Source organism: Lynx canadensis, chromosome D4 (genome assembly GCF_007474595.2).
Source record: "Lynx canadensis isolate LIC74 chromosome D4, mLynCan4.pri.v2, whole genome shotgun sequence".
Classification (NCBI taxonomy): domain Eukaryota; kingdom Metazoa; phylum Chordata; class Mammalia; order Carnivora; family Felidae; genus Lynx; species Lynx canadensis.
The window spans coordinates 29,925,472-29,952,024 of record NC_044315.2 but is presented as its reverse complement, the minus strand read 5'-3'; the positions used below and the strand labels follow the sequence as shown (position 1 = coordinate 29,952,024).

Sequence of the window (26,553 nt, the reverse complement as noted above, 5' to 3'; positions counted from 1 at the left end):
ACAATTTGGTAACAACAACAAAATTACATTTGAGCTCAGAAGTGAGAAAGGTAAATCTCTAGGTGCCAAAAACAAAGAAGTGGTGAATAGGAGCTGATGCTCAGCAGTCCAGAGTTAGGGCCTTAAGTTATAGTTTACTAGACCCCATGTATACAGGGGAGATGGAAATGACTGAACTCCCTGCATTAAAAAACAAACAAACCAAAAACACAGTAGGAATTAAGAGGCTATCCAGTTTGCAAATTAAAGCTAGGAAAGTCCAAACTGGGAACACAGAAGAGAAGCAGGCTACCTTCCTATTCTAGATAGGAAGAATCACTGGAGTGCCCAGCCTGTGCCATTTGTGGAATCTGATTTTGTAGCACCTGGGTGGAATGGAAAATCTAAGCTAAAAACCAACATAAAAAACTGGTCCAGAATCAGTGAAAACCATAGATCTCAATGAGGAGTGAATATAAAAACATACCATGGGAAGATTTCTATAATCCAGAGAATGCTTTTGATTCTGATGGGTGGTGGTGTCGGGGGGGGGGAGGGGGTGGGGGGTGGGTTTGGGCAAAAATTATGAAGAATATATAAAACCCATCACCATGAAAATGGGCAGAAGCAACAAGTGTGAGAATATGTATCTGAGGAATTATAGATAACAAAGCAATCTGCAAGAGACTTTAAATCATTAGCAAGTCCAGAAAGATAAAGGAAAGAATAGAATATACTAGGGCTGGTATTATATAGACAGATCTGAAAGAGCCAAACACAAACTCTAAAAAGGAAATGTGGTTTTGAAATAAAAAATAGAGATAGGAACAAACTCAAAACATGGGTTAAGCAGCAGACTAAACAGTCTTACAATGATAGTTGATAAAGTGGTAGAGAAAGAAGACATGGCAGAAGACATACCAAAGTTTGTAAAATATTAGAAGGTAAGAACAGAGAAAACAGAAGAGATAATATAAAGACATAATGGCAGGTAACTGAAGAAGGCATGAATCCTCAAACTAAAAAGGGAAAGCAAATCTCTCGTGGGAAAAATAAAAATAAATCTGTACTTTGTTATATCACAGAGAATATCTTAAAAACTGCCAGAAAGAAAAAACAAGATATCCCACAAAGAAATGACAATCAACCTGAAGACAGACTTCTCATGAATACCACCACCACCAGAAAACAATACCTTCTACATGCAGACAGGAAAAAAATATATAAACTTAGAATTCTATACCCAGTTAAACTATCTTTAAAGAATTCTTTTTTTCAGACATACATACAGGAGTTTGCTAGACACAGATTCTTGCTGATGACATAATTATTTTTCTTTTACAGGAGTTCAATGGGATTAAAATGGCACATATAAATGAATGTGTGTAGGGAAGAGTTTTTCATTCCACAAATATTTACTGAGCACTTGTTATCTTCCTGTCACCATGCTATGCATTTGAGAACAAAAATATTTACATATACAAAGAGGCCTTTCCCTTAAGGGACTTAAAAATGACAAGCCAATTTTTAAATTTTAAGATGGAACATTTAGTTTTTTTTAAAAAAAAAAAATCACTTATCTCTTCAACTTATTATATTTAAATTCATTTTATTGAAATGAACTGAACATTGGATAACATGTAAGATATAACTGTATGCTTTATTTTATTTTATTTTATTTTATTTTATTTTATTTTAAAGTGATCTCTATCTAACATGGGTACCGAACTTATGACCCGAGATCAAGATTCACGTGCTCTACACAGCCAGCCAGGCACCCTGTAACTGTATGTTTTTTTAGTAGCAAACCATTTCTAATGAAAATAAATTGACTTCTTAAATATCTATTGTGACTCAGATGAACAAACATAAAATGCTGAAAGTACTTTCCTTAAAGACATCATTTCTTGAATCTTAAAGCATCAACAAAGAGAGGAAAATGCTGACCTTTAAAGATAAATCTGTAAGAGATTTAAAAAAAATTTTTTTTTTTTAACATTTATTTATTTTTGAGACAGAGAGAGACAGAGCATGAACAGGGGAGAGGCAGAGAGAGAGGGAGACACAGAATCTGAAACAGGCTCCAGGCTCTGAGCTGTCAGCACAGAGCCCGACGCCGGGCTCGAACTCACGGACCGTGAGATCATGACCTGAGCCGAAGTCGGCCGCTTAACCGACTGAGCCACCCAGGCGCCCCAAATCTGTAAGAGATTTGACACACTTATTTTACCTCACAAGAAAACAGATGACTGTTATAAGTTTCTAATAAAAAGGCTCATCATCTTAAGATGATTCCCAAGAAATGATCTATTATTGTAAGGAGAGATGGTATGTTTACGTGAGGATAAGTGAAATAAACAGAAAAAGAAGGAACTGGGCCAACCAAGAACACTCCCTCCTCATATACTGCAATTTCTGAAGCCATGGAGAAATCATGCCAGACAATGGTAATTTTCAATAATTTACATGATTACTCTTGGTCTTTCTGACTCTGGCAAAGCATTACAAAGCTCACATTTTGTATGGATACATTTTTTCTTAAGTCAGTTTTATAAATTCTTCAGGAAAATTCAGCTTTTCAACACAGGTATCAAACAGGTGGATCTTTAATTTTGCCAAGAATTCTATATTTAAAAATTTGATTGTGTTAGATAATCATTCCTTTCACACATGGGCTTAATACCCTATCCTTCATTAAAAAAAAAAACAAAAAAAAAAAAAACAAAAAAAAAAATCTATCATTTGGAGGGAAGATGGCGGCGTAGGAGGACGCTGGGCTCACCGCGCGTCCTGCTGATCACTTAGATTCCACCTGCACCTGCCTAAATAACCCAGAAAACCGCCAGAGGATTAGCAGAACGGAGTCGCAGGAGCCAAGCGCAGAGGAGAGGCCCACGGAAGAGGGTAGGAAGGGCGGCGAGGCGGTGCGCGCTCCACAGACTGGCGGGAGGGAGCCGGGGCGGAGGGGCGGCTCGCCGGCCAAGCAGAGCCCCCGAGTCTGGCTGGCAAAAGCGGAGGGGCCTGACGGACTGTGTTCCGACAGCAAGCGCGACTTAGCGTCTGGGAGGTCATAAGTTAACAGCTCAGCTCAGAAAGCAGGAAGGCTGGAGGACAAAGGGAGGGAGAGTTGCTGAGCCCCCGGACGACAGAGCTCAGTTTGGTGGGGAACAAAGGCGCTCGCCAGCGCCATCTCCCCCGCCCATCCCCCAGCCAAAATCCCAAAGGGAACCAGTTCCTGCCAGGGAACTTGCTCGCTCCGCGCAAACACCCAACTCTGCGCTTCTGCAGAGCCAAACCTCCGGCAGCGGATCTGACTCCCTCCCGCTGCCACAGGGCCCCTCCTGAAGTGGATCACCTAAGGAGAAGCGAGCTAAGCCTGCCCCTCCTGCCCCTGTGCACCTTGCCTACCCACCCCAGCTAATACGCCAGATCCCCAGCATCACAAACCTGGCAGTGTGCAAGTAGCCCAGACGGGCCACACCACCCCACAGTGAATCCTGCCCCTAGGAGAGGGGAAGAGAAGGCACACACCAGTCTGACTGTGGCCCCAGCGGTGGGCTGGGGGCAGACATCAGGTCTGAATGCGGCTCCGCCCACCAACTCCAGTTATACACCACAGCACAGGGGAAGTGCCCTGCAGGTCCTCACCACGCCAGGGACTATCCAAAATGACCAAGCGGAAGAATTCCCCTCAAAAGAATCTCCAGGAAATAACAACAGCTAATGAGCTGATCAAAAAGGATTTAAATAATATAACAGAAAGTGAATTTAGAATAATAGTCATAAAATTAATCGCTGGGCTTGAAAACAGTATACAGGACAGCAGAGAATCTCTCGCTACAGAGATCAAGGGACTAAGGAACAGTCACAAGGAGCTGAAAAACGCTTTAAACGAAATGCATAACAAAATGGAAACCACCAGGGCTCGGATGGAAGAGGCAGAGGAGAGAATAGGTGAACTAGAAGATAAAGTTATGGAAAAAGAGGAAGCTGAGAAAAAGAGAGATAAAAAAATCCAGGAGTATGAGGGGAAAATTAGAGAACTAAGTGATACACTAAAAAGAAATAATATACGCATAATTGGTATCCCAGAGGAGGAAGAGAGAGGGAAAGGCGCTGAAGGGGTACTTGAAGAAATAATAGCTGAGAACTTCCCTGAACTGGGGAAGGAAAAAGGCATTGAAATCCAAGAGGCACAGAGAACTCCCTTCAGACGTAACTTGAATCGATCTTCTGCACGACATATCATAGTGAAACTGAAAAAAATACAAGGATAAAGAGAAAATTCTGAAAGCAGCAAGGGGTAAACGTGCCCTCACATATAAAGGGAGACCTATAAGACTCGTGACTGATCTCTCTTTTGAAACTTGGCAGGCCAGAAAGAATTGGCACGAGATTTTCAGTGTGCTAGACAGAAAAAATATGCAGCCGAGAATCCTTTATCCAGCAAGTCTGTCATTTAGAATAGAAGGAGAGATAAAGGTCTTCCCAAACAAACAAAAACTGAAGGAATTTGTCACCACTAAACCAGCCCTACAAGAGATCCTAAGGGGGACCCTGTGAGACAAAGTACCAGAGACATCACTACAAGCATAAAACATACAGACATCACAATGACTCTAAACCCGTATCTTTCTATAATAACAATGAATGTAAATGGATTAAATGCGCCAACCAAAAGACATAGGGTATCAGAATGGATAAAAAAACAAGACCCATCTATTTGCTGTCTACAAGAGACTCATTTTAGACCTGAGGACACCTTTAGATTGAGAGTGTGGGGATGGAGAACTATCTATCATGCTACTGGAAGCCAAAAGAAAGCTGGAGTAGCCATACTTATATCAGACAAACTAGACTTTAAATTAAAGGCTGTAACAAGAGATGAAGAAGGACATTATATAATAGTTACAGGGTCTATCCATCAGGAAGAGCTAACAATTATAAATGTCTATGCGCCGAATACGGGAGCCCCCAAATATATAAAACAATTACTCATAAGCAACCTTATTGATAAGAATGTGGTAATTGCAGGGGACTTTAACACCCAACTTACAGAAATGGATAGATCATCTAGACACACGGTCAATAAAGAAACAAGGGCCCTGAATGAGACATTGGATCAGATGGACTTGACAGATATATTTAGAACTCTGCATCCCAAAGCAACAGAATATACTTTCTTCTCGGGTGCACATGGAACATTCTCCAAGATAGATCATATACTGGGTCACAAAACAGCCCTTCATAAGTTTACAAGAATTGAAATTATACCATGCATACTTTCAGACCACAATGCTATGAAGCTTGAAATCCACCACAGAAAAAAGTCTGGAAAACCTCCAAAAGCATGGAGGTTAAAGAACACCCTACTAAAGAATGAGTGGGTCAACCAGGCAAATAGAGAAGAAATTAAAAAATATATGGAAACAAACGAAAATGAAAATACAACAATCCAAACGCTCTGGGACGCAGCGAAGGCAGTCCTGAGAGGAAAATACATTGCAATCCAGGCCTATCTCAAGAAACAAGAAAAATCCCAAATACAAAATCTAACAGCACACCTAAAGGAAATAGAAGCAGAACAGCAAAGGCAGCCTAAACCCAGCAGAAGAAGAGAAATAATAAAGATCAGAGCAGAAATAAACAATATAGAATCTAAAAAAACTGTAGAGCAGATCAACAAAACCAAGAGTTGGTTTTTTGAAAAAATAAACAAAATTGACAAACCTCTAGCCAGGCTTCTCAAAAAGAAAAGGGAGATGACCCAAATAGATAAAATCATGAATGAAAATGGAATTATTACAACCAATCCCTCAGAGATACAAACAATTATCAGGGAATACTATGAAAAATTATATGCCAACAAATTGGACAACCTGGAAGAAATGGACACATTCCTGAACACCCACACTCTTCCAAAACTCAATCAGGAGGAAATAGAAAGCTTGAACAGACCCATAACCAGCGAAGAAATTGAATCGGTTATCAAAAATCTCCCAACAAATAAGAGTCCAGGACCAGATGGCTTCCCAGGGGAGTTCTACCAGACATTTAAAGCAGAGATAATACCTATCCTTCTCAAGCTATTCCAAGAAATAGAAAGGGAAGGAAAACTTCCAGACTCATTCTATGAAGCCAGTATTACTTTGATTCCTAAACCAGAGACCCAGTAAAAAAAGAGAACTACAGGCCAATATCCCTGATGAATATGGATGCAAAAATTCTCAATAAGATACTAGCAAATCGAATTCAACGGCATATAAAAAGAATTATTCACCATGATCAAGTGGGATTCATTCCTGGGATGCAGGGCTGGTTCAACATTCGCAAATCAATCAACGTGATACATCACATTAACAAAAAAAAAGAGAAGAACCATATGATCCTGTCAATCGATGCAGAAAAGGCCTTTGACAAAATCCAGCACCCTTTCTTAATAAAAACCCTTGAGAAAGTCGGGATAGAAGGAACATACTTAAACATCATAAAAGCCATTTATGAAAAGCCCACAGCTAACATCATCCTCAACGGGGAAAAACTGAGAGCTTTTTCCCTGAGATCAGGAACACGACAGGGATGCCCACTCTCACCGCTGTTGTTTAACATAGTGCTGGAAGTTCTAGCATCAGCAATCAGACAACAAAAGGAAATCAAAGGCATCAAAATTGGCAAAGATGAAGTCAAGCTTTCGCTTTTTGCAGATGACATGATATCATACATGGAAAATCCGATAGACTCCACCAAAAGTCTGCTAGAACTGATACATGAATTCAGCAAAGTTGCAGGATACAAAATCAATGTACAGAAATCAGTTGCATTCTTATACACTAACAATGAAGCAACAGAAAGACAAATAAAGAAACTAATCCCATTCACAATTGCACCAAGAAGCATAAAATACCTAGGAATAAATCTAACCAAAGATGTAAAGGATCTGTATGCTGAAAACTATAGAAAGCTTATGAAGGTAATTGAAGAAGATTTAAAGAAATGGAAAGACATTCCCTGCTCATGGATTGGAAGAATAAATATTGTCAAAATGTCAATACTACCCAAAGCTATCTACACATTCAATGCAATCCCAATCAAAATTGCACCAGCATTCTTCTCGAAACTAGAACAAGCAATCCTAAAATTCATATGGAACCACAAAAGGCCCCGAATAGCCAAAGTAATTTTGAAGAAGAAGACCAAAGCACGAGGCATCACAATCCCAGACTTTAGCCTCTACTACAAAGCTGTCATCATCAAGACAGCATGGTATTGGCACAAAAACAGACACATAGACCAATGGAATAGACTAGAAACCCCAGAACTAGACCCACAAACGTATGGCCAACTCATCTTTGACAAAGCAGGAAAGAACATCCAATGGAAAAAAGACAGTCTCTTTAACAAATGGTGCTGGGAGAACTGGACAGCAACATGCAGAAGGTTGAAACTAGACCACTTCCTCACACCATTCACAAAAATAAACTCAAAATGGATAAAGGACCTGAATGTGAGACAGGAAACCATCAAAACCCTAGAGGAGAAAGCAGGAAAAGACCTCTCTGACCTCAGCCGTAGCAATCTCTTACTCGACACATCCCCAAAGGCAAGGGAATTAAAAGCAAAAGTGAATTACTGGGACCTTATGAAGATAAAAAGCTTCTGCACAGCAAAGGAAACAGCCAACAAAACTAAAAGGCAACCAACGGAATGGGAAAAGATATTTGCAAATGACATATCGGACAAAGGGCTAGTATCCAAAATCTATAAAGAGCTCACCAAACTCCACACCCGAAAAACAAATAACCCAGTGAAGAAATGGGCAGAAAACATGAATAGACACTTCTCTAAAGAAGACATCCGGATGGCCAACAGGCACATGAAAAGATGTTCAGCGTCGCTCCTTATCAGGGAAATACAAATCAAAACCACACTCAGGTATCACCTCACGCCAGTCAGAGTGGCCAAAATGAACAAATCAGGAGACTATAGATGCTGGAGAGGATGTGGAGAAACGGGAACCCTCTTGCACTGTTGGTGGGAATGCAAATTGGTGCAGCCGCTCTGGAAAGCAGTGTGGAGGTTCCTCAGAAAATTAAAAATAGACCTACCCTATGACCCAGCAATAGCACTGCTAGGAATTTATCCAAGGGATACAGGAGTACTGATGCATAGGGGCACTTGTACCCCAATGTTCATAGCAGCACTCTCAACAATAGCCAAATTATGGAAAGAGCCTAAATGTCCATCAACTGATGAATGGATAAAGAAATTGTGGTTTATATACACAATGGAATACTACGTGGCAATGAGAAAAAATGAAATATGGCCTTTTGTAGCAACGTGAATGGAACTGGAGAGTGTGATGCTAAGTGAAATAAGCCATACAGAGACAGACAGATACCATATGGTTTCACTCTTATGTGGATCCTGAGAAACTTAACAGGAACCCATGGGGGAGGGGAAGGAAAAAAAAAAAAAAGAGGTTAGAGTGGGAGAGAGCCAAAGCATAAGAGACTGTTAAAAACTGAGAACAAACTGAGGGTTGATGGGGGGTGGGAGGGAGGAGAGGGTGGGTGATGGGTATTGAGGAGGGCACCTTTTGGGATGAGCACTGGGTGTTGTATGGAAACCAATTTGACAATAAATTTCATATATAAAAAAAAGAAAAAAACACAAAATAACTCAAAAAAAATCTATCTAGGTTCAGATAGTTCATTTTAGTAGAGTACTTTGTACTGAAACAAGATTGTAAACAAAATTTTGTTTGTTAATTAACCTAATAAACATTTTAGTGGCCTTGTTACAAAGCTGGTTTCACTACTTTATAGTAAAATGGGATCCTTTACAATAGTGGATACAAGGAAAAAAGTTCCAAAGTTTAGTTTCAATTGCAGTGATAGTTATGCCATAAAGCAAAATTCAAGGCCTATGGCCAAGATGAAAAGTTTCCAGATTATGTGAATTGGACTCAAACTCATTCATTACCACTTATGTCAAAACTGTGAAGTCATATGACACTGAGGCAACACAATGAAGTAGCAACAGTTATAAAGGCTCGAGTAATGAAAAGTTCAGTAAAAAAGACTGGATTAGGAATTTAAAAGACAATACTGTCCCTCCTTAACACTAGGAGAGAGGGTGAGGTTGCTTGCTAAAGAAAGCAAAATAAATCCACTCCTCTTTCTGCTAAAGAGTAGAATGGCCAACAACTGGAATACTATGCCTGTATTTAAAAGGAAATTTTGCAATCATGAGCTGAATAAGAAAGAAATGCCAGTTTCTGCAAAAGCCCCTAACTGTTCCTAATGTTTTCTTAAAAAGTTTCTTCAAAACTATCCATCAAGATTTGCCTTGAGGAAGTACTTCTATATTCTGTGATTCTGATGAGTTTTCCGTCATATTACAATTTATGATTATAATAATAAGGAAATATAAAGATAAGAACTTTGTACATTGTATTGTATAAATATTTCTGCTAAGTATTTTAGAAAGCTTGACACTATTAGAGTATAATTTATAACTTAGTAATTGCTACACTCATGATTATTTGCCTAAGTTATTGGGTATTGTTAGGTGTTTCTACTATAGTGTTTTTATGAAAAAAATCAAATTCAATTTGTGGAATCTTTATTAAAAATAAAATCTAGTAAGTGGTTTACCCCTAGGAAATGTAAAAATACAGTTAAAAATTCATTTGATGATGAGATTAGTTGAATGGAAATGGGGGGATACTTAAGGAGAAGCTGGATTTATCGGAGAATTCTGAAATAATCATTCTAATCTATGGGTGGTAATATGTCTTCCTCCTTTGGACATACACATACTATATGCAGCCATCAGTTGAGAACTGAAAAAGTAAAGGAAAAACTGTCCCCCTTCAGACCACAGTTAACCAGGGCTAAAAGGGTAAAAGATAGGCTATGTCTGATTATGGTAAATCCTAATCTCATTCATATAATTAAGAATTTAAACACATGATATGCTATTTTTACAAAAATAATGATTTATTATTAAAACTAAAGTTCATAAATATAAAAATTGTTTAATTCAGTTAAAACATTAAGTATATGTCATTTCTGTAAAGGATAATTGTTCTAATATATTTTGGCCAAAATAGTCTCCTCATCTATTCACAGTTAAATGCTTAACTTGGAAATGGCTCACTTCAAAGACTTTATGAATATCACCTTTGATTTAATTTTCATGAAGTTATAAAATCATTATTGATTTTTCTGATTTGTCTGTAAATTGTGTTTGAAAATATATCATAAAAATTACTACTTAAAAATGTACAGGGGTGCTTGGGTGGCTGAAGCATCCAACTCTTGATTTCGGTTCAGGTCATGATCTTACAGTTTGTGGGGTCATGCCCCTGTGTAGGGCTCTGCACTGACAGCACGGAACCTGCTTAGGACTCTCTCTCTCTCTCTCTCTCTCTCTGCCCTTCCTTTGCTCATGTGCAAATATGCACGTGTGGGTGCACTCTCTCTCAAAAAAAACAAAAACAAAAATATAAAAAATGTATTTTGTATACATGTATACATGTATGTATATTTTGTAAAAAATATAAAAAAATGTACAATGTATACATTCTAAAAAATAAAACCTATCATTATTTTAAATTATAAGAGATCTACATTAGGATTATAGTGAATAAGAGAGCACTTTTGTAGGGAAAAATTCCTTCTTCTAGAGTGGCCCAAATGAATCCACAGTAGACCTAAGCAACTGTCTATAATTCTGTATAATTTATTTCTTACTGAGAAGTTTTAGGTTTATGTTGGTTCTATGAGGAAAGTTCCTTATCTTACTCATTGCTCTAAAGATCAATAGTAAGAAAGATTCAAATAACTTTTGATAATACTCTTTTGCCTTTGAACCAAAATTCTGTGTTTCAAGGCATTAGATCTAAGCCAAGTTACGTTACTTTAAATGAAATAAGAGTTATTTTTTGAAAGGCAAAACTAAAAAGGAGATAAAGTATATATAGATTTTCAATATGAAAGTAAGAAAAAATAAAACTGACTCTTAAAAAGTTTAAAGATAGCAATCTTTACTGTCAATGTGCTGAGAAAAGAAAAAAAGAATATTCCTCTTACCTCATAGCCATATGATTACATTAGCATGTTTCTATTTGCTATGTAGGAAATCTATCTTTATGTACTAGGAAGCTTCACTGGGAATAGTGCAGAGAATGTTTAAGTTAAAAAAACAACAACAAAATTTTCTACTAACAGTCTTTGAGGTAAAAAAAAAAAAAAACAACTTTGGAGGTAAATTACTGAAGAACTGCAGAGAGCACCTAGATAGGAATAGCAAGGAAATGAGCAGAGCTGATGGGGATCAATCTGTCCTATAGCCACCTACCTGTAACAAGTGGGGGCAAGAAACAGAACAATCCAGGAGAGTGAGTTTCAAAAGGAATCATGAACAGCCTCCAATTCCCATTTTAGCAAGAGAAATATTATTGTAATTTCTGCCATCTTTTTTTAAAAGTATTGATTTATTGATTTATTTTAATATGAAATTTATTGTCAAATTGGTTTCCATACAACATCCAGTGCTCATCCCAACAGGTGCCCTCCTCAATGCCCATCACCCACTTTCCCCTGCCTCCCACCCCACATCAACCCTTAGTTTATTCTGTTTTTAAGAGTGTCTTATGGTTTGCCTCCCTCCCTCTCTTTTTTTTTTTCCTTCCCCTCCCCCACGGTCTTCTGTTAAGTTTCTCAGGATCCACATAAGAGTGAAACCGTATGGTATCTGTCTTTCTCTGTATGGCTTATTTCATTTAGCCTAACACGCTCCAGTTCCATCCACGTTGCTACAAAAGGCCATATTTCATTCTTTCTCATTGCCAAGTAGTACTCCACTGTGTATATAAACCACAATTTCTTTATCCATTCAAATAATCCAGTGAAGAAATCTGCCATCTTTCTAAAGCTCCTCAGGGCTAATTCCTGGAGACACAGCCAGAGCCAATGCAGACACTGCAACTCTTCCTCCCCTGCTCATCTATCCATACCCTCCACGGAGGAAGCCTGGACAGGGATAAGGTACAATGCAGAACAGCCTCATAGGATGGGTAGCCTTATCATAGTGGGCCACTGGGAATTATGGAAAAGTTTTATTAAGCAATTTTAGAATGGCTCTGTCTGCTAAGTTGGTCTCTCCAAAAAACACCCTGTAGAACATATACCAGAACAAGGAGCAATAGATATGTAACAGACACATTCACTGTTTTGTTTTGTTTTCTTTTTTCCCCCATAACCAGATGTTTAGGTTTGATTAGTCATTGACAAAACTGGAAAGAGAGAGACTTTCAAAGGGATTGGAAGGTCCTGATGGCTTGGACCCACTGAGAAGCCTGAGTTTGGATTCTAAGATCACCAGAGTATCTGCCCATTATAGGAAAGCTCTTGGTCTACACCTTGTTCCTGAGAATGGCACAGAGCCTCACAAGCCACTCTACAGTCACTGCCATGTGTGGGTGTGGGTGCACCAAGTAGCCACAGGTCCTCACAGTGTCCTGATCACACCAACTTTGCCATAAAGACTAGAAAAAAAAAATCAGTGTTCTTTTTTTTCTTCATTAAATCTTAAATAGTGAAGTCTGAGAGGCAGCAATGCTTTTGTTTACACATCTGTTCAAACAAAAGATTAAAAAAGAAATCTCCCTTTGGGTAAGGGCCAAACTCTATAAACACATAAGTCATAAACTTCTTTGTCTTTGCAAAGCAGGGAATCAGGAGTACTATAAAAATATATAGCACATGTAAATACATTCATTCAAATGGCATCTGAGTGTCTTAAAGGACAAAAACTTTTAAGGGTCTTTGCACAGGTGTGAAAAAGCTCCTATCCTGAAAGTAATCATTCAAGATTTTTGTCTGGAGGTAGGAAATATTCCTGTAAATGCAGTTTTCCAATATTCAGGAAAGCCTAAGGCAACTATGAGCTACTCCTGAACTGTCTTTACTCATCCTCTGGTTGAAAGCCAGGTGGTTAGAGGACCCACCACAAATACATATTAAAGTCAAATTTTCTGCATGTTTAAAAATGGCATTCAAATCTGAAAAAAAAAATCCACTTAGATTCAAATCCAAAATCTTTTTGGGGGGGTTGTTACTGCCATTCTGCTTTACTCCTGGAAGAAGTAATAGTTACAATCCAGCTGTATCTATGTATCTCTACCTGTATCTATATCTCTCTATATTTTTAATAGTATTTTGCTTTCTAAGTGAGTCACAACAGAACAACTTTATAATGGCTGTCCTGAGCCTAGGTTCCTTTTTTATCCACAACAGTCCATTTCTCATTATCTGATAGACGTATATATCTAACCCTGGGAGAGCAGGTGAGTATTATGGGGCATGCAGCACACACTGCAAACAGAAATAGAAAAGCCCCATCTCCTTGGGATCTGTGACCCTGAAGACACTGCCAGAACAGTCATCTGTGAGAACAGGCCAGGTGAGACAGTGGCAGTCAGAGCACTGGACTCAGCACCTTGGGCTCTAGGGTCCAGAGGAAACTGGGGAAGTTTTGTTAACTTTTTGAGCCTCATTACCCTGGGGGATAATGAGTGATTTGGGGATCAGGACCTAAGGGGGTAGGAATTTGGATCAGGGACTCCCATTGGTCTCTTTCATATTTAAAATTCACAATTCTGGGGCGCCTGGGTGGTTCAGTTGGTTGAGCATCCGACTTCGGCTCAGGTCATGACCTCACTGCTCATGAGTTGGAGTCCTATGCTGCACTCTATGGTGACAGCTCAGAGCCTGGAGGCTGCTTTGGATTCTGTGTCTCCCTCTCTCCTTCTGCCCCTCCCCTGCTTGTGTTCTCTCTTTCAAAAATAAACATTAAAAAAAACAAAATAAAATTCACAGTTCTAGCAGTCCTTATAAGATCTTGAGAAAGTAGTAATCAGTAGGTCCTTAGCATCTTGTAGCCCTGACACAGTTTCAAATCTTTATATGTATTACTTGCATTATGGTAAAACTTTATCTAAAGACCATTTGAAGGTCCTGTACTTAATATTAGTAATACCTGGTATGTGAAAAGATCACAGAAGGTGGTGCTGATGGAAAAATATTTAAAGAAAGCGTTCCTTGGCAGGCATCTGTCCCTACCTGCCTTTTCAGCAGCTGGCATTTCCCACAGGGAGCTTAGGCTCCTCCCTTGCTTCCTTCAGGCCTCTGGCTGGAGTTAAGGCTTCTAAATGTAGGCTGACAAAGCCACCAATGGTTCTCTAGCATCTTGGGAAGATCATTTCAAGCATGTCCCAAATGAGAGACATTGCAATTAGCTGTGATGTTTGATGCAGATTATTATTAATAATAAAGTACTGAAATTTGATTATTATTAATAATAAAGTACTGAAATTAGCAAATTAGAGTGGATTCTGTATGGCCACACCATTCTGATGTGCCTTCTTGAATCCTGTAGAAAAGGAAGTAAAGCTTTTACACAGAGAAAGGCCAATTAAAAGTATATCCCACTAGAAGTGAATTTAATGATCAGGATCCTCTCTTCATATGGTCCAAGATGGCAGTTCTGAAACTATGGGTCTTAAAACCTCTTTACACTTTAAAAATTATTAAGGACCCCAAAGAGCTTTTGTTTGTGTGTGTCTTACCTATTAAACATTCAAAAATAGGGGCGCCTGGGTGGCGCAGTCGGTTAAGCGTCCGACTTCAGCCAGGTCACGATCTCGCGGTCCGTGAGTTCGAGCCCCGCGTCAGGCTCTGGGCTGATGGCTCGGAGCCTGGAGCCTGTTTCCGATTCTGTGTCTCCCTCTCTCTCTGCCCCTCCCCCGTTCATGCTGTCTCTCTCTGTCCCAAAAATAAATAAACGTTGAAAAAAAAAATTAAAAAAAAAAAACATTCAAAAATATTAGTTAATCCATTAAAAATAACAATAAGCTGGGGCACCTGGGCGGCTCAGTTGAGTGTCTGACTTCAGCTCAGGTCATGATTTCGCAGTTTGTGAGTTCGAGCCCCACATTGGGCGCTGCACTGTCAGCGCAGAGCCGGCTTCGGATCCTCTGTCCCCCTCTCTCTGCCCCTCCCCCACTTGTACTCTCCCCAAAATAAATTATTAAAAAAAATAACAATAAGCCAATTACATGTTAACCTGAAAAACTCTTTTTATTTTTATTTATTTTTAAATGTTTATTTATTTTGCAAGAGTGAGCATGTGCACATGCACTTGCATGACACAAGCAGGGGAGGGGCAGAGAGAGAGGGAGAGAGAGAATCTGCACCATCAGTGTGGGGCCTGAATCAGGGTTTGGTATCACGAACTGTGAGATTGTGACCTTAACCAAAATCAAGAGTTGGATGCTTAATTGACTGAGCCACCCAGGCTGCCCGTGAATAACTTTTTTAACAACAATAACAACAAAACATTTTACATTTTCCAAGCAAACAAAAAATTAACATGAATAGTGGCTATTGTTTTTATATTTTTGTAACTATCTTTAACATCTGGATTAATAAAAGACAGCTAGAGTCTCATATCTGGCTTCTGCATTCAATCTGTTGCAACAAGGTTGTTTTGGTTGGAGTATATGAAGAAAATCAGCATCATGTAGACATGTCGTTAGAAAAGGGAAGAATATTTTAATGGCCTTTTCAGATAACTGTAAATATTTTTGATACTATATCAAAACTCAGTTAAGGTTAGTTTCATGTAAAATCTGAAACCATACCAGTAAATTTTTACATTATTAAAATTCATTGGCATATGTTGTACTTTGGCCGGATTTTTTTCCCCAAGCATGACAGTGATATTCACTTGGTCATTTGGAAATACCAATGAACTGAGTTATGTAGATCTTTAAAATGTGACACATTCAATTACACAGCATTGGTAAGTCATATTTGTTGTTATCACCACCTATTGCATCAGGAAAAAATATGTAAGTATGGGGAATGTGTCATGGTCAAGGTGGAAGATACAAGATTTTCAACATTTTAATTGAAAGCTTGAATTTATCCCTGGCAACATGTCCATGCCCACTGGTTTCCTTGAAGTACCAAACTCACTAGGTTCATTTTTAAGAAATTACCTACCAAATCCAAATAACCAGTCTGTCTGTCAGCCATTCTTTCAAGTACAAACGATGTTTTATTAAAAAAAAAAAGGTGGCTAGTTCACTTTGCAGCTCAGGTGTACAAGTGCTTATGTACACTCCCTATTTTAGCAAACAGAATAGAATGAAAGATGAGTATAAAAGGTTGAGATTTGATAAAACGAGCCATTTTTATCAAGGATAAAAATCAATCAAAGATATTCATCAGACATTCGGTTAAGCGGCCAACTTCAGCTTGGGTCATGATCTCGCAGTCCGTGAGTTCGAGCCCCGCGTCGGGCTCTGTGCTGACAGCTCAGAGCCTGGAGCCTGTTTGGGATTCTGTGTCTCCCTCTCTCTGACCCTCCCCCGTTCATGCTCTGTCTCTCTCTGTCTCAAAAATAAATAAATGTTAAAAAAAAAAAAAAAGATATTCATCAGAGAAACTAGCTTCCTTGTCCTGCAAGTATGTACAGAATCCAGAGACTACTAGGTATGATTTGGGGCCACTGAATGATTCATGATAAGCTGCCAGCAGTTTTCTCACCATTACTTTTACACCATTTGCACAATGTCAGCAAGTGAAAAGGGCACTTCAAGTTATTCTGAGAATAGTTCGGACCTTGCAGACCCCTGAAGGAGTCTCAGATATCTTAGGGGTCCATGGACCACATTTTGGGAACTGCTCATCTACAATAAGCTGACATGCCTTCAATCAGCACATACGTGATACCTCCATGCTGGAAACTCTGACCAGGATGATCGAGAGTGGATTTTGGTTTTACCCAGCTTTATGCCTACACACAGGAAAAGGCTTCCCCCCTTCTTGAGTGAAAACAGAAGGGTCTTTCTGTCTAGAATAATGATTACCAGCTCCAGGCCTGGCTCTTAGCCTTCTTCACCAGGGAATGGTTAGATATTATGCACATGTTGAAAGTTACTTGTCGGAGTATAAACTCTAACATTTCAGTCTGTTCAGGTCAGTTTAACATCTTTTGATTATTTCTCTACATGCAAGGCCTTTCATGATGTGTTCCCTCAATTCAGTCTTACTCTTCCTGATGTCCAATAGATGCTGGCTTGGTTAGGCTAATCTTCTCACTACTGCCAAACATATCATGGATATTCATTTCTGGAGCCAAATTTCCTCAGCCTTGCCTTCTGCCCAACATAGTTCTACCCATGCTTGAAGGTCCAGATTCATGAGACTTTCCTTGCGTACTTTTTTTTTCTTGCATTGTTATTTCAATTTCTCATTTGATAGCTTTATTATATAAATGGAATCTACCTTTATTTAAAATGCTATATAATCACATACAACATACCAAGCCAAGCAGCAACAATGTTGCATGTAGGCCAAAAATCCTAATTTCACCCACCAAAGGAATACAAGACCAGGGGGCTCTCTTTGAATAGGTAGGGACCCTATTCTATTGGAAACTATTTTGATTGCTTAGACCTTACCTATGTAACTGGAGCTATACATGCCTCTAACACAGAGAGCAACCATATATATATTTTTTCATATTGAGTCCTGAGTCATTTAGCTGACAGCCTTTCAATAAATGAATGTTGGATGAAAAAACATAACGCAAGTAAGAAAAATTTTTGGAAGACAATTTACCAAAAGCAAAAAGTTCTTCCTCTTAAGGTATTCATTACTTCACCTGGCAACAGTAAGAGATAGCCTTATATGCTGAATAAAAAGCAGGTTATGGCTTTCCAATTCCATTTTTTAAGCAGTTGCTGCTACAGTCATGAAAATTGTTTACAGATTAATTGAAAGTTGATTCTGATAGTAACTTGGCTACGAGATGAGAGTACCTTTTTTTATTTAAAAAATTTTTTTTTAATTTTTTAATGTTTTATTTGTTTTTGACACAGAGAGACAGAGCATGAGCAGGGGAGGGGCAGAGAGAGAGGGAAACACAGAATCCAAAGCAGGCTCCAGGCTCTGAACTGTCAGCACAGAGCCCAACGCGGGGCTCGAACTCACAGACCATGAGATCATGACCTGGGCCGAAGTTGGACGCTCAACCGACTGAGCCACCCAGGCGCCTCAAGAGTACCTTTAAAATAAAACATCAGCTTACCAACAATCTTAATATAAAAGTGGTGAGAGCTGACTCTGGTCATGTTAAAGAGGATATTATCCTCATCAGGAAAATTGCAAAAATATCACAAATTCCAATGTTAGATTAGGGACCACAGTTCAAACATATTTATTCTGCCTAAAGCCACTCCACTGCACAAGAATTCATGTTCATATTAAAAATTAGAGTAATTCCTCACATTTTTTATTTGTAGACTCTCTTTGAGAAGGCTGTATTTAATAGCTACTAGAAATTCAATTAAAATCAGTAAGCTCTGATTGAATATCTATGTACCAGGTACTGTTCTAGCTCCAGGGAATAAGAGAATAAGCTTCTATTCCTAACACAAATGAGTTTCACAGTCTAACCAGGAATATAATGGCAGACATTGTTGATGGCCTATCAACAGCCACTGTTACTTTCTTTGTTGTCTGAACAAAATTGGAGTTCTCTTAGAGATGTGCTCTGGGATGGTGGATTGCTCTCTCAGTTCTCGGGGTGGGGGGACTGGGGGGTGGGGAATAAATGGAGATTAGGCAAGCTAGTCATGTTTTGCAACAAAGATTGTTCTCCTCAACAAAAGGAGACATGTATGAGAGAACCATACCTTTCTGTCTTTGGATGATGCATTTGTATAAGAGAATGAGTTCTTGAGATGCAGTGGTCATCCTGCAACATGAGTCAAAAGGCCCAGGCACTAAATGTTGACTTACCAAGGCCATTGATGCAGAAAATGAGAAAGCCTGAATCCTTATGATGTCATTGGGCTATAGCACTAAACCTAGAAATACCCCTCAACAGGCTTGCCATTATGTGAACTAGTTAATGGCCCACTGTATAGGTCACTTTTATTAATTAATCAATTATCTTTATTGAAATATAACTGACATACAATGTTACATTAGTTTCATAGTGATTTGATATGTCTATACATTGTACTAGGCTCACCACAAGTGTAGCTACCATCTGTCACCACTATTATAATACCATTGACTGTATTCCCTATGCTGTACCTTTCAGCCCTGGGACTATTCATTCCAGAACTGGAAGCCTGTATCTCCCACTTTCCTTCACCCATTTTGCCCATCCCCCACCCTCTCTCCTCTGGCAACTATCAGTTTGTTCTCTGTATTTATGGGTCTGTTTCTGCTTTTTGTTTATTCGTTTGTTTTGTTTTTTAGATTCCACATGTAAGTGAAGTCATATGGTGTTTGTCTTTCTCTGACTTTTTTTACTTGGCATAGTGTCCTCTAGGTCCATTCATGTTGTTTGCAAATGGCAAGATCTCATTCTTTTTTGTGGCTGAGTAAAATTCCATTGTGTGCATACACCACATCTTCTTTATCCATTCATCTATTGATAGACACTTGTGTTGCTTCCCTATCTCTGCCACTGTAAATAATGCTACAATAAACATAAGGGTGCATCTATCTTTTTGAACTAGTGTTTTCATTTTTTGGGGGGGGGACAAATACCCAGTAGTGGAATTACTGGATCTATTTTTTTAAATTTTTTGAGGAACCTCCCTACTGTTTTCTGTAGTGGCTGTACCAGTTTGCATTCCCATCAACAGTGCACGAGGGTTCCTTTTTCTCCATGTCCTCACCAACACTTGTTGTTTCTTGTGTTTCTGATTTTAGCCATTCTGACAGGTGTGAGGTGATATCTCATTGTATTTTTTATTTGCATTTCCCTGATGATTAGTGATGTTGAGCATCTTTTCACGTGCCTGTTTGTACAGGCTAATTGTAAATGGTTATCCTATTCCTTGCAGCTGAAAGTATCCTGTAGACATATATACAGTATCACATAATACAATGGTAAGTACTATAGCATATACACACACGTAAAAATGAAGATGAGGAAGACATTTACACTGCTTTGAAGAGGCCTTAGGGGACAGCTGTCTTTGATGATACAAGGGGGAGGAGTTCAATAAGCAGACACAGGTGAAATGGAATTTTAAGCAAAAGCAGCACAGGAGCAAAGGCATGGCAGGGTAAAAGTCCACGGTGTGCCCGTAGACTGGTTCACAGTCTGAAAGCAGACCAGAAGAGTCTGTTCATCTTTACATCCCCAGTGTCTAGCACAGTGCCTGGTACAGAGTATCAATAATTTTGAATGAGTGTCTCAGAATGAGAATGCAAAAGCAGGCTAGGGCCAAATTGAGATCGGCCTCATGTGCCATGGAAAAGAAGCACGATAAGACATTTCACATAACTTTGGAAGGCAGAAACTTGAGGTCCTAAGTGATTGTTTAGATGTATTACTGCTAGATGAGGAAAGCTCACAAAGTCATAAATGGGTAGGGATATCTTTTCTGGCACTGTTACCCATGTTCTCCCTTCTTGAGTGGGTTTCCTATACCAGCACTGCAGCCAACAAATGGCACATATGGAGTGCAAATGAAGAATACCAGCATTTATGCTGCTCTGAAATGACTAAGATCTTTACATGATCTGCCAGTGTACTCTATTTAACATCAACTTGTGGAGCTAAGACTTGAGAAGTCTTGACTTCATGGTGAAGATGGTTGTGCCTTATGTAATACTTTCACACAGGAATTCAAGTGACCATCATTTTCTGCACTCCCACTCTGCTGCCTGTTGCTAGGCTGTGGTGTTTATGAAAGTGTACACAATGGTCCTAATCCTTAAGCAGCCTGTAACCTTCCCAAGGAGAGAACACATTTGAGGTAAGCAACACTAATATGGTGTCCACGTGTCTACAATGATGACTGGCGCAGAGTATGGGTGTGAAGGGAACTTGGAACAGAGTGATCTCTGAAGACTGAGGCTTTATGAAGGGAAGTGGAACTTGAATTGGGTCCACCTGGAGTGGAGGATCAGACAGTAGATGATATGGATATAGAGGTGTAGACCGAGTAAATTTATTGAAGAGCATGGGTGCCAGGCAACCTGAGAATACTTCTCATTCAATAAGGAGGGACCATTTTCCCTGGCTCAATTAATATGTCCAGTGGTAGCTCTGACAACGTTTAAGTCATCTTAACAGAGGATTTCCAGGAAAACCAGGAAAGTTGTTCATGGAATAGTGTAAACCACTTAAAATTCTCAAAACATAGTGATGGGGTCACTGTAACCTTACTGCAACTGAAAACATAAATTTATTCATAAGGTATCAATTATATATATATATATATATATATATATATGACACTATTTTAAATCTCTGTGGTTATCAAAAATGAGTCAGGGATATATCCTGCTATTTAGAAGTCCAGAGTTTCATTAGAAAAGAAGAAGAAGACGGGTACTTATAAAACAAATTTGGAAGTCATATTTTAGAATAACAGGCCATAGAAAGTACTATTGGGTGAAGCAGAAACAGTATAAGAAGGACGTCTTAGTTCCAACTTAGGGAGAAGCTGGGTCAGGCTTTGTGGAAGAGACAACAGGATCTGAAGTAGGTTCTGAAAGGTAAAGAGATATGGAGATTTGGGGGGATGAAAAAATTAAGGCTCAAGGTTATTCCTGGTGGAGAAAAAAGCATAAGAGAAAAAAGCAAAAAATTATGCCTTTGCCAAAACATCTTTGGCACAGTAGATAGTGCCAACAGTGTGACTGTTATTTCTTGAGTCCAGACAGAGCTTTAACTATCTAACAAAATATTTTTAAAGTGAAGGATACATTCAGTCCACTTAAATTTTTTTGTTTAACTGCTAAAGTGAGGGTGATTCTTCACAAGCAAGTTATTTTGAAAAATCAGACTGATTTGTCATATTTGAAAAGTAAAATGGAGGAAAAAAAAAAAAAAGTAAAACCACCAGAACAAAATAGAAGCCAAAGAAACTGAGGAAAAAGGCACAAGAGAAGATAGATGGATTGAAAGACTAGGGATTTAAATTGACTGACACTATTGAGCCTGAGGGAAGTCACTTACCCTCTCATTTTTAAAAATCAGTAAAATGATACTTTTGCATTAAATAGTCTCCAAGAATCCTCCAAATTCTGAAATACTATGTTTTGCTAGTCTTATAATTTTGCCTCATTCATCCTATAAAAATTCAGAATTCATGTTTAGAAACAAGATTCTCAGATGAAAAGGCAATAGGTATTTCCATTAAGTGGCCATTCCAATTGCTAACTGGTTTTCATAGAAGGATAAAATATACGTTGAAAAGGGCTATTAAGTGCTTAAATTTCTTTAAGTCATGAGGTAAAGTCAATCAGAATTCATGAGGTCTTATATCTCTAAGCTTTTATATTGTTAATGAGAAGGCATTATTTGAAGATATAGTATTTTTTAACTATTTAGAATTAATATTCCAGCTATTTAAACAGAGAAATTGTTCCAAGAAGCGACATCTATCTACTGTGCAATTGGAACAATGGCCAGCTGGGAGAGTTAGAATACAACTATTTCCTGAGAGGCAAAGATTATTTTTTCTCAGTTCAGTTCATTGTGAAATTAGTTAATAATTCTTTTCTTTTCTTTTTTTTTTTTTTTTCAACGTTTATTTATTTTTGGGACAGAGAGAGACAGAGCATGAACAGGGGAGGGGCAGAGAGAGAGGGAGACACAGAATCGGAAACAGGCTCCAGGCTCTGAGCCATCAGCCCAGAGCCTGACGCGGGGCTCGAACTCACAGACCGCGAGATCGGGACCTGGCTGAAGTCGGACGCTTAACCGACTGCGCCACCCAGGCGCCCCAATAATTCTTTTCAAATATAATTTTTTTCTATTGAATTCTTCATGAAAAATGAGTCCTAGCTCAAGGTAGGTCCTTTATCTATACAATTAGAGAATGCTAGATATCTTTTATGGTATTCTAACATATGCTATTATTGGTATTATTGGTACTATCAGCAACAGAAATTGTATTGGGTCATTGCAGAGAATAAGAGAGGGAGTTTCACTCATCACCCTTACTGATCAGCAATAATAATAATTACAAAAAATAAAAATTTATATTTTGAGTAGTTTTAATGCCTTTATCACAAGGAGCTGAATGTGTTTTGTACACATCAGGTCAGTAGTCCCGTTTCTCTGTTAATCCTGGTAATACCACTGTGAGGAGGAACACCACATCTACTTGTAGCCATCAGCTAGGAGGGAAGTAGGTGTGCATGTTTAAAGGTAACAGCAGATTCTCCTTGCTCTGACTAGGTAACAGGTGTTCTTCACAAATGATACACCATCTTTCTGAATCAATCCTAGTTCCAAAGAATCAAACTTGTCATGCCAACACTAGTTACATAATTTCATACATATACACACAAAATTTAAACACTCTTGATCTCTCCTAAGATTACGTGAAGGAATAACTTTCTAATATAAATACCATAAAATTAACATCTAGCTACAGAAAGAAAAATGATGAAACCATGAAAAATCCACCCAGTAAGAGTTAATTCCGTTACATGCTGAAACCATAAACCTTCCTTACTCAACTACTTCATAACCAGTCATTTGTGAACGATTACTTTAAACCATCATGCCATTCAGTATCCTGAAAAATAGGATAATGGAATGCTATTATCTCCCCAAAGTCTGCTTCATTGTAAACAGTCCATCCCTCCTTAGCTGACTCCAAAAGCTGTATAAACATACGCAATCAAATCCACCATAGCTCATAGAGAGCTTTCTTAAGTAATCTACAAAATGCCAACCTAATACAAATACAAGAAAGAGGGAGTTCTTACTAACACGACATTTTGTATTTACAGTATTCGAACAGTGCTTAAACCTGCACGGGTTATAAAAGGCACCCTTCCCCACGCTCCCCCCCATCGGCACTGGGCCGACAGCATGCTTAGGCCTCTCGTTTTACACCACACTGCAATAACATAAAGAAGGGTTTACTATTAATCCAGGTTTACTACAAAGCGACCCGTTATTTCTCTGTCAAACACTGGCAAGAGTGCCTAAGTGTCTGTCATCCAATTCAGGGGATTAAAGTCTTCTTTTATAGTCTGATACTTGTACCAATTTATAAAAATACAGATATAGTTTCTTAGAGTTGGTCACAGTCTATATTTTGGCTTGGATTCAGGCAGCAGAGGGTTGACCATGACAGCTGGCAGGAACTGAGTGAGAATACATCCTCCCCCTCTCAGTCACCAGGTCCTCAGTTGCCATAGTGATTAATCCTTAATTGATGCTGTCTTTGTACATTTCTTTTCAGAAAACTTTAAGTATACTTAAGTTGAAAACATGCAGTTGACTGAAAAAATGAGGCAGCACATCACAAACAGGTATAGCTAAATTCTGTGACATACTTCCATATATTAAAGGAACAAATTAGCTCTAATAAAGGTATTATCAGTTCTTTCAAATGCTTAAAGCGTTTCTTTCTGGTCTGAGGTTAGACCTAAATCATACAGGTTTCCCTCTTGTTACCAGACATTTCATCTTTTAAAATAAGCTGTCTTCAGACATGGTTCTAAAATACTAAGTACAATTTAAGGCAAAACGAGTTCTTATCTTACATAGTTTGCATTACTCAATAACAAAGGTATGATCAGAAATTTATTATAGGGGAGACAGGTTTTCATTCAAGACATCTATAAAATATGTTACATAAATAGAAATTAATTTATAAAGTATAAACTATAAGAAAGAGAAGGCAACATGGAAAAGACTGTGTATTTTAGGCCTCTTCTTAATATATGGTTGAATTTGAAAAGCAGGTTCAGAGCTCTTGTCATTTTGGCTATCAATAATTATATCAAAAGGACTGAGAAACTCTGAAGACCACAGGAGTTTATCAAGGATTGTGGTATACACTACTTCTCTTTTGTAACTTTTCCATTTAGTATATTTATTTGCAATTTAGTTAAAAGCCCTTACTTGGATTCAACTACAGTATTCCTTGGAAAGTGAAACATCTGCATATTGTGACCACTTGCTAATCACGTATTACCTTCATACAAAGAAATAGGATTTGTTTTCTTTTCTTAGGAAAACGAGACAACATATCTGCCTCTGGCTGTAGACACACACACAGACACACACAGACACACACACACACAAGCACACGCACGCACACACACACACACACACACACACACACACAACAGTCTTTTCAAAACACAAACAAAGGTCTCTAATAAAACTTTGGTGACAGACAAGAAGCACTCAGAAGAATTCTCAGTAATAAAGGTGTCTGGATGTGAGCTCTAAGATGAAAGATACTGTACTGTATGTGGGAGGTCTGGGGATTTCTGGAGACTTAGAAGCAAGAGGTTTGCAGATAATTTCTGACACTATTGCTTTACCTTGCTTGTTTCCCTTTACCTTATTCTCTTTTCCTTCCTAACCATTTTTATTTTTTTTTTCAAAACTGCAAATTCACTGTTGCCACCCACCACACACTACAAGCTGCAAAACCTCTCAGGGAGTGGACACCCAAATCTCTAAGTCGAAGATGATGGTATGTTTCACTGACTTACTCATTAAAGGCACTGAAGTAATTTTGACCAGATACGATGAAATCAGTGAATGTGAACATTTTTTTTTGTAAAAATTCTGAGATGGCTTTGAAATGTTGTCAATATCTCATATATGTAAAATAATGTATTTTTTTAAAAGTATCTTCAGAAATCCTTAATTTAACCATCTTTATAAGTAGTTTTAGTAAAGAGAAAATGATACTATCATTGTTCCATTTCCCTGACATTACTGAGGTAGTCTTTAGTTTCCAGAAGACTTATAATGAGGAGAACCAAGAATATTATGTACAGAGATTAATGCAAAAGGATTAGTCTGATGGCAGAGTGATGTCTCACTCATTTGAATGTCTGTCAGCAGCTATGGCAATATCTTGAATTAAAAGCAGTCACTTCAATTGAAGAATCAAAACAGAAAATAATCTATCAGCTTTAAATAGAAAAGTTACTATTATCTTCAATTCTAACACAGAATATCTAAAATAAACTAATATAAAGTAATGAGTGGCTTTCTATTTTCATAAGCAAAAACTCAGTAGTCACATACAAAATTATGAAAGATATTCTACCAGGAATATTCTTGTTTTTCTTTTTTTTATTTAAAAAACTTTTTTAATGTTTATTTATTTTTTTTTAATTTTTTTTTTCAACGTTTATTTATTTTTGGGACAGAGAGAGACAGAGCATGAACGGGGGACGGGGCAGAGAGAGAGAGAGACACAGAATCGGAAACAGGCTCCAGCTCCGAGCCATCAGCCCAGAGCCTGATGCGGGGCTCGAACTCACAGACCGCGAGATCGTGACCTGCTGAAGTCGGACGCTTAACCGACTGCGCCACCCAGGCGCCCCTAATGTTTATTTATTTTTGAGACAGAGAGAGAGAGAGAGACGAGAGAGAGAGAGAGAGAGAGAGAGAGAGAGGAGGCGGGAGGGGGAGAGAGAAGGGCAGAGAGAGAGGGAGACACAGACTCCAAAGCAGGCTCAGGCTCTGAGCTGT

At 38.5% G+C, this 26,553-nt stretch overlaps 1 protein-coding gene across 4 annotated transcripts in view; it reads right to left on the bottom strand.

Moving 5' to 3' along the window:
- The window catches only part of ERCC6L2 (ERCC excision repair 6 like 2), a 139,105-nt gene that overhangs the window by 10,019 nt on the left and 102,533 nt on the right, over window positions 1-26,553 (bottom strand). Inside the window, exon 18 of one of the 4 annotated variants that reach the window (XM_032595490.2) lies at window positions 23,118-23,213. The exons of the other annotated variants lie outside the window; for them this stretch is intronic. Within the exon in view, the coding sequence (XP_032451381.1) occupies window positions 23,133-23,213 (81 nt within the window). The 3' untranslated portion in view covers window positions 23,118-23,132. Of the gene's footprint in view, window positions 1-23,117; window positions 23,214-26,553 lie in introns of those variants that run through there. 4 annotated transcript variants of the gene reach the window in all.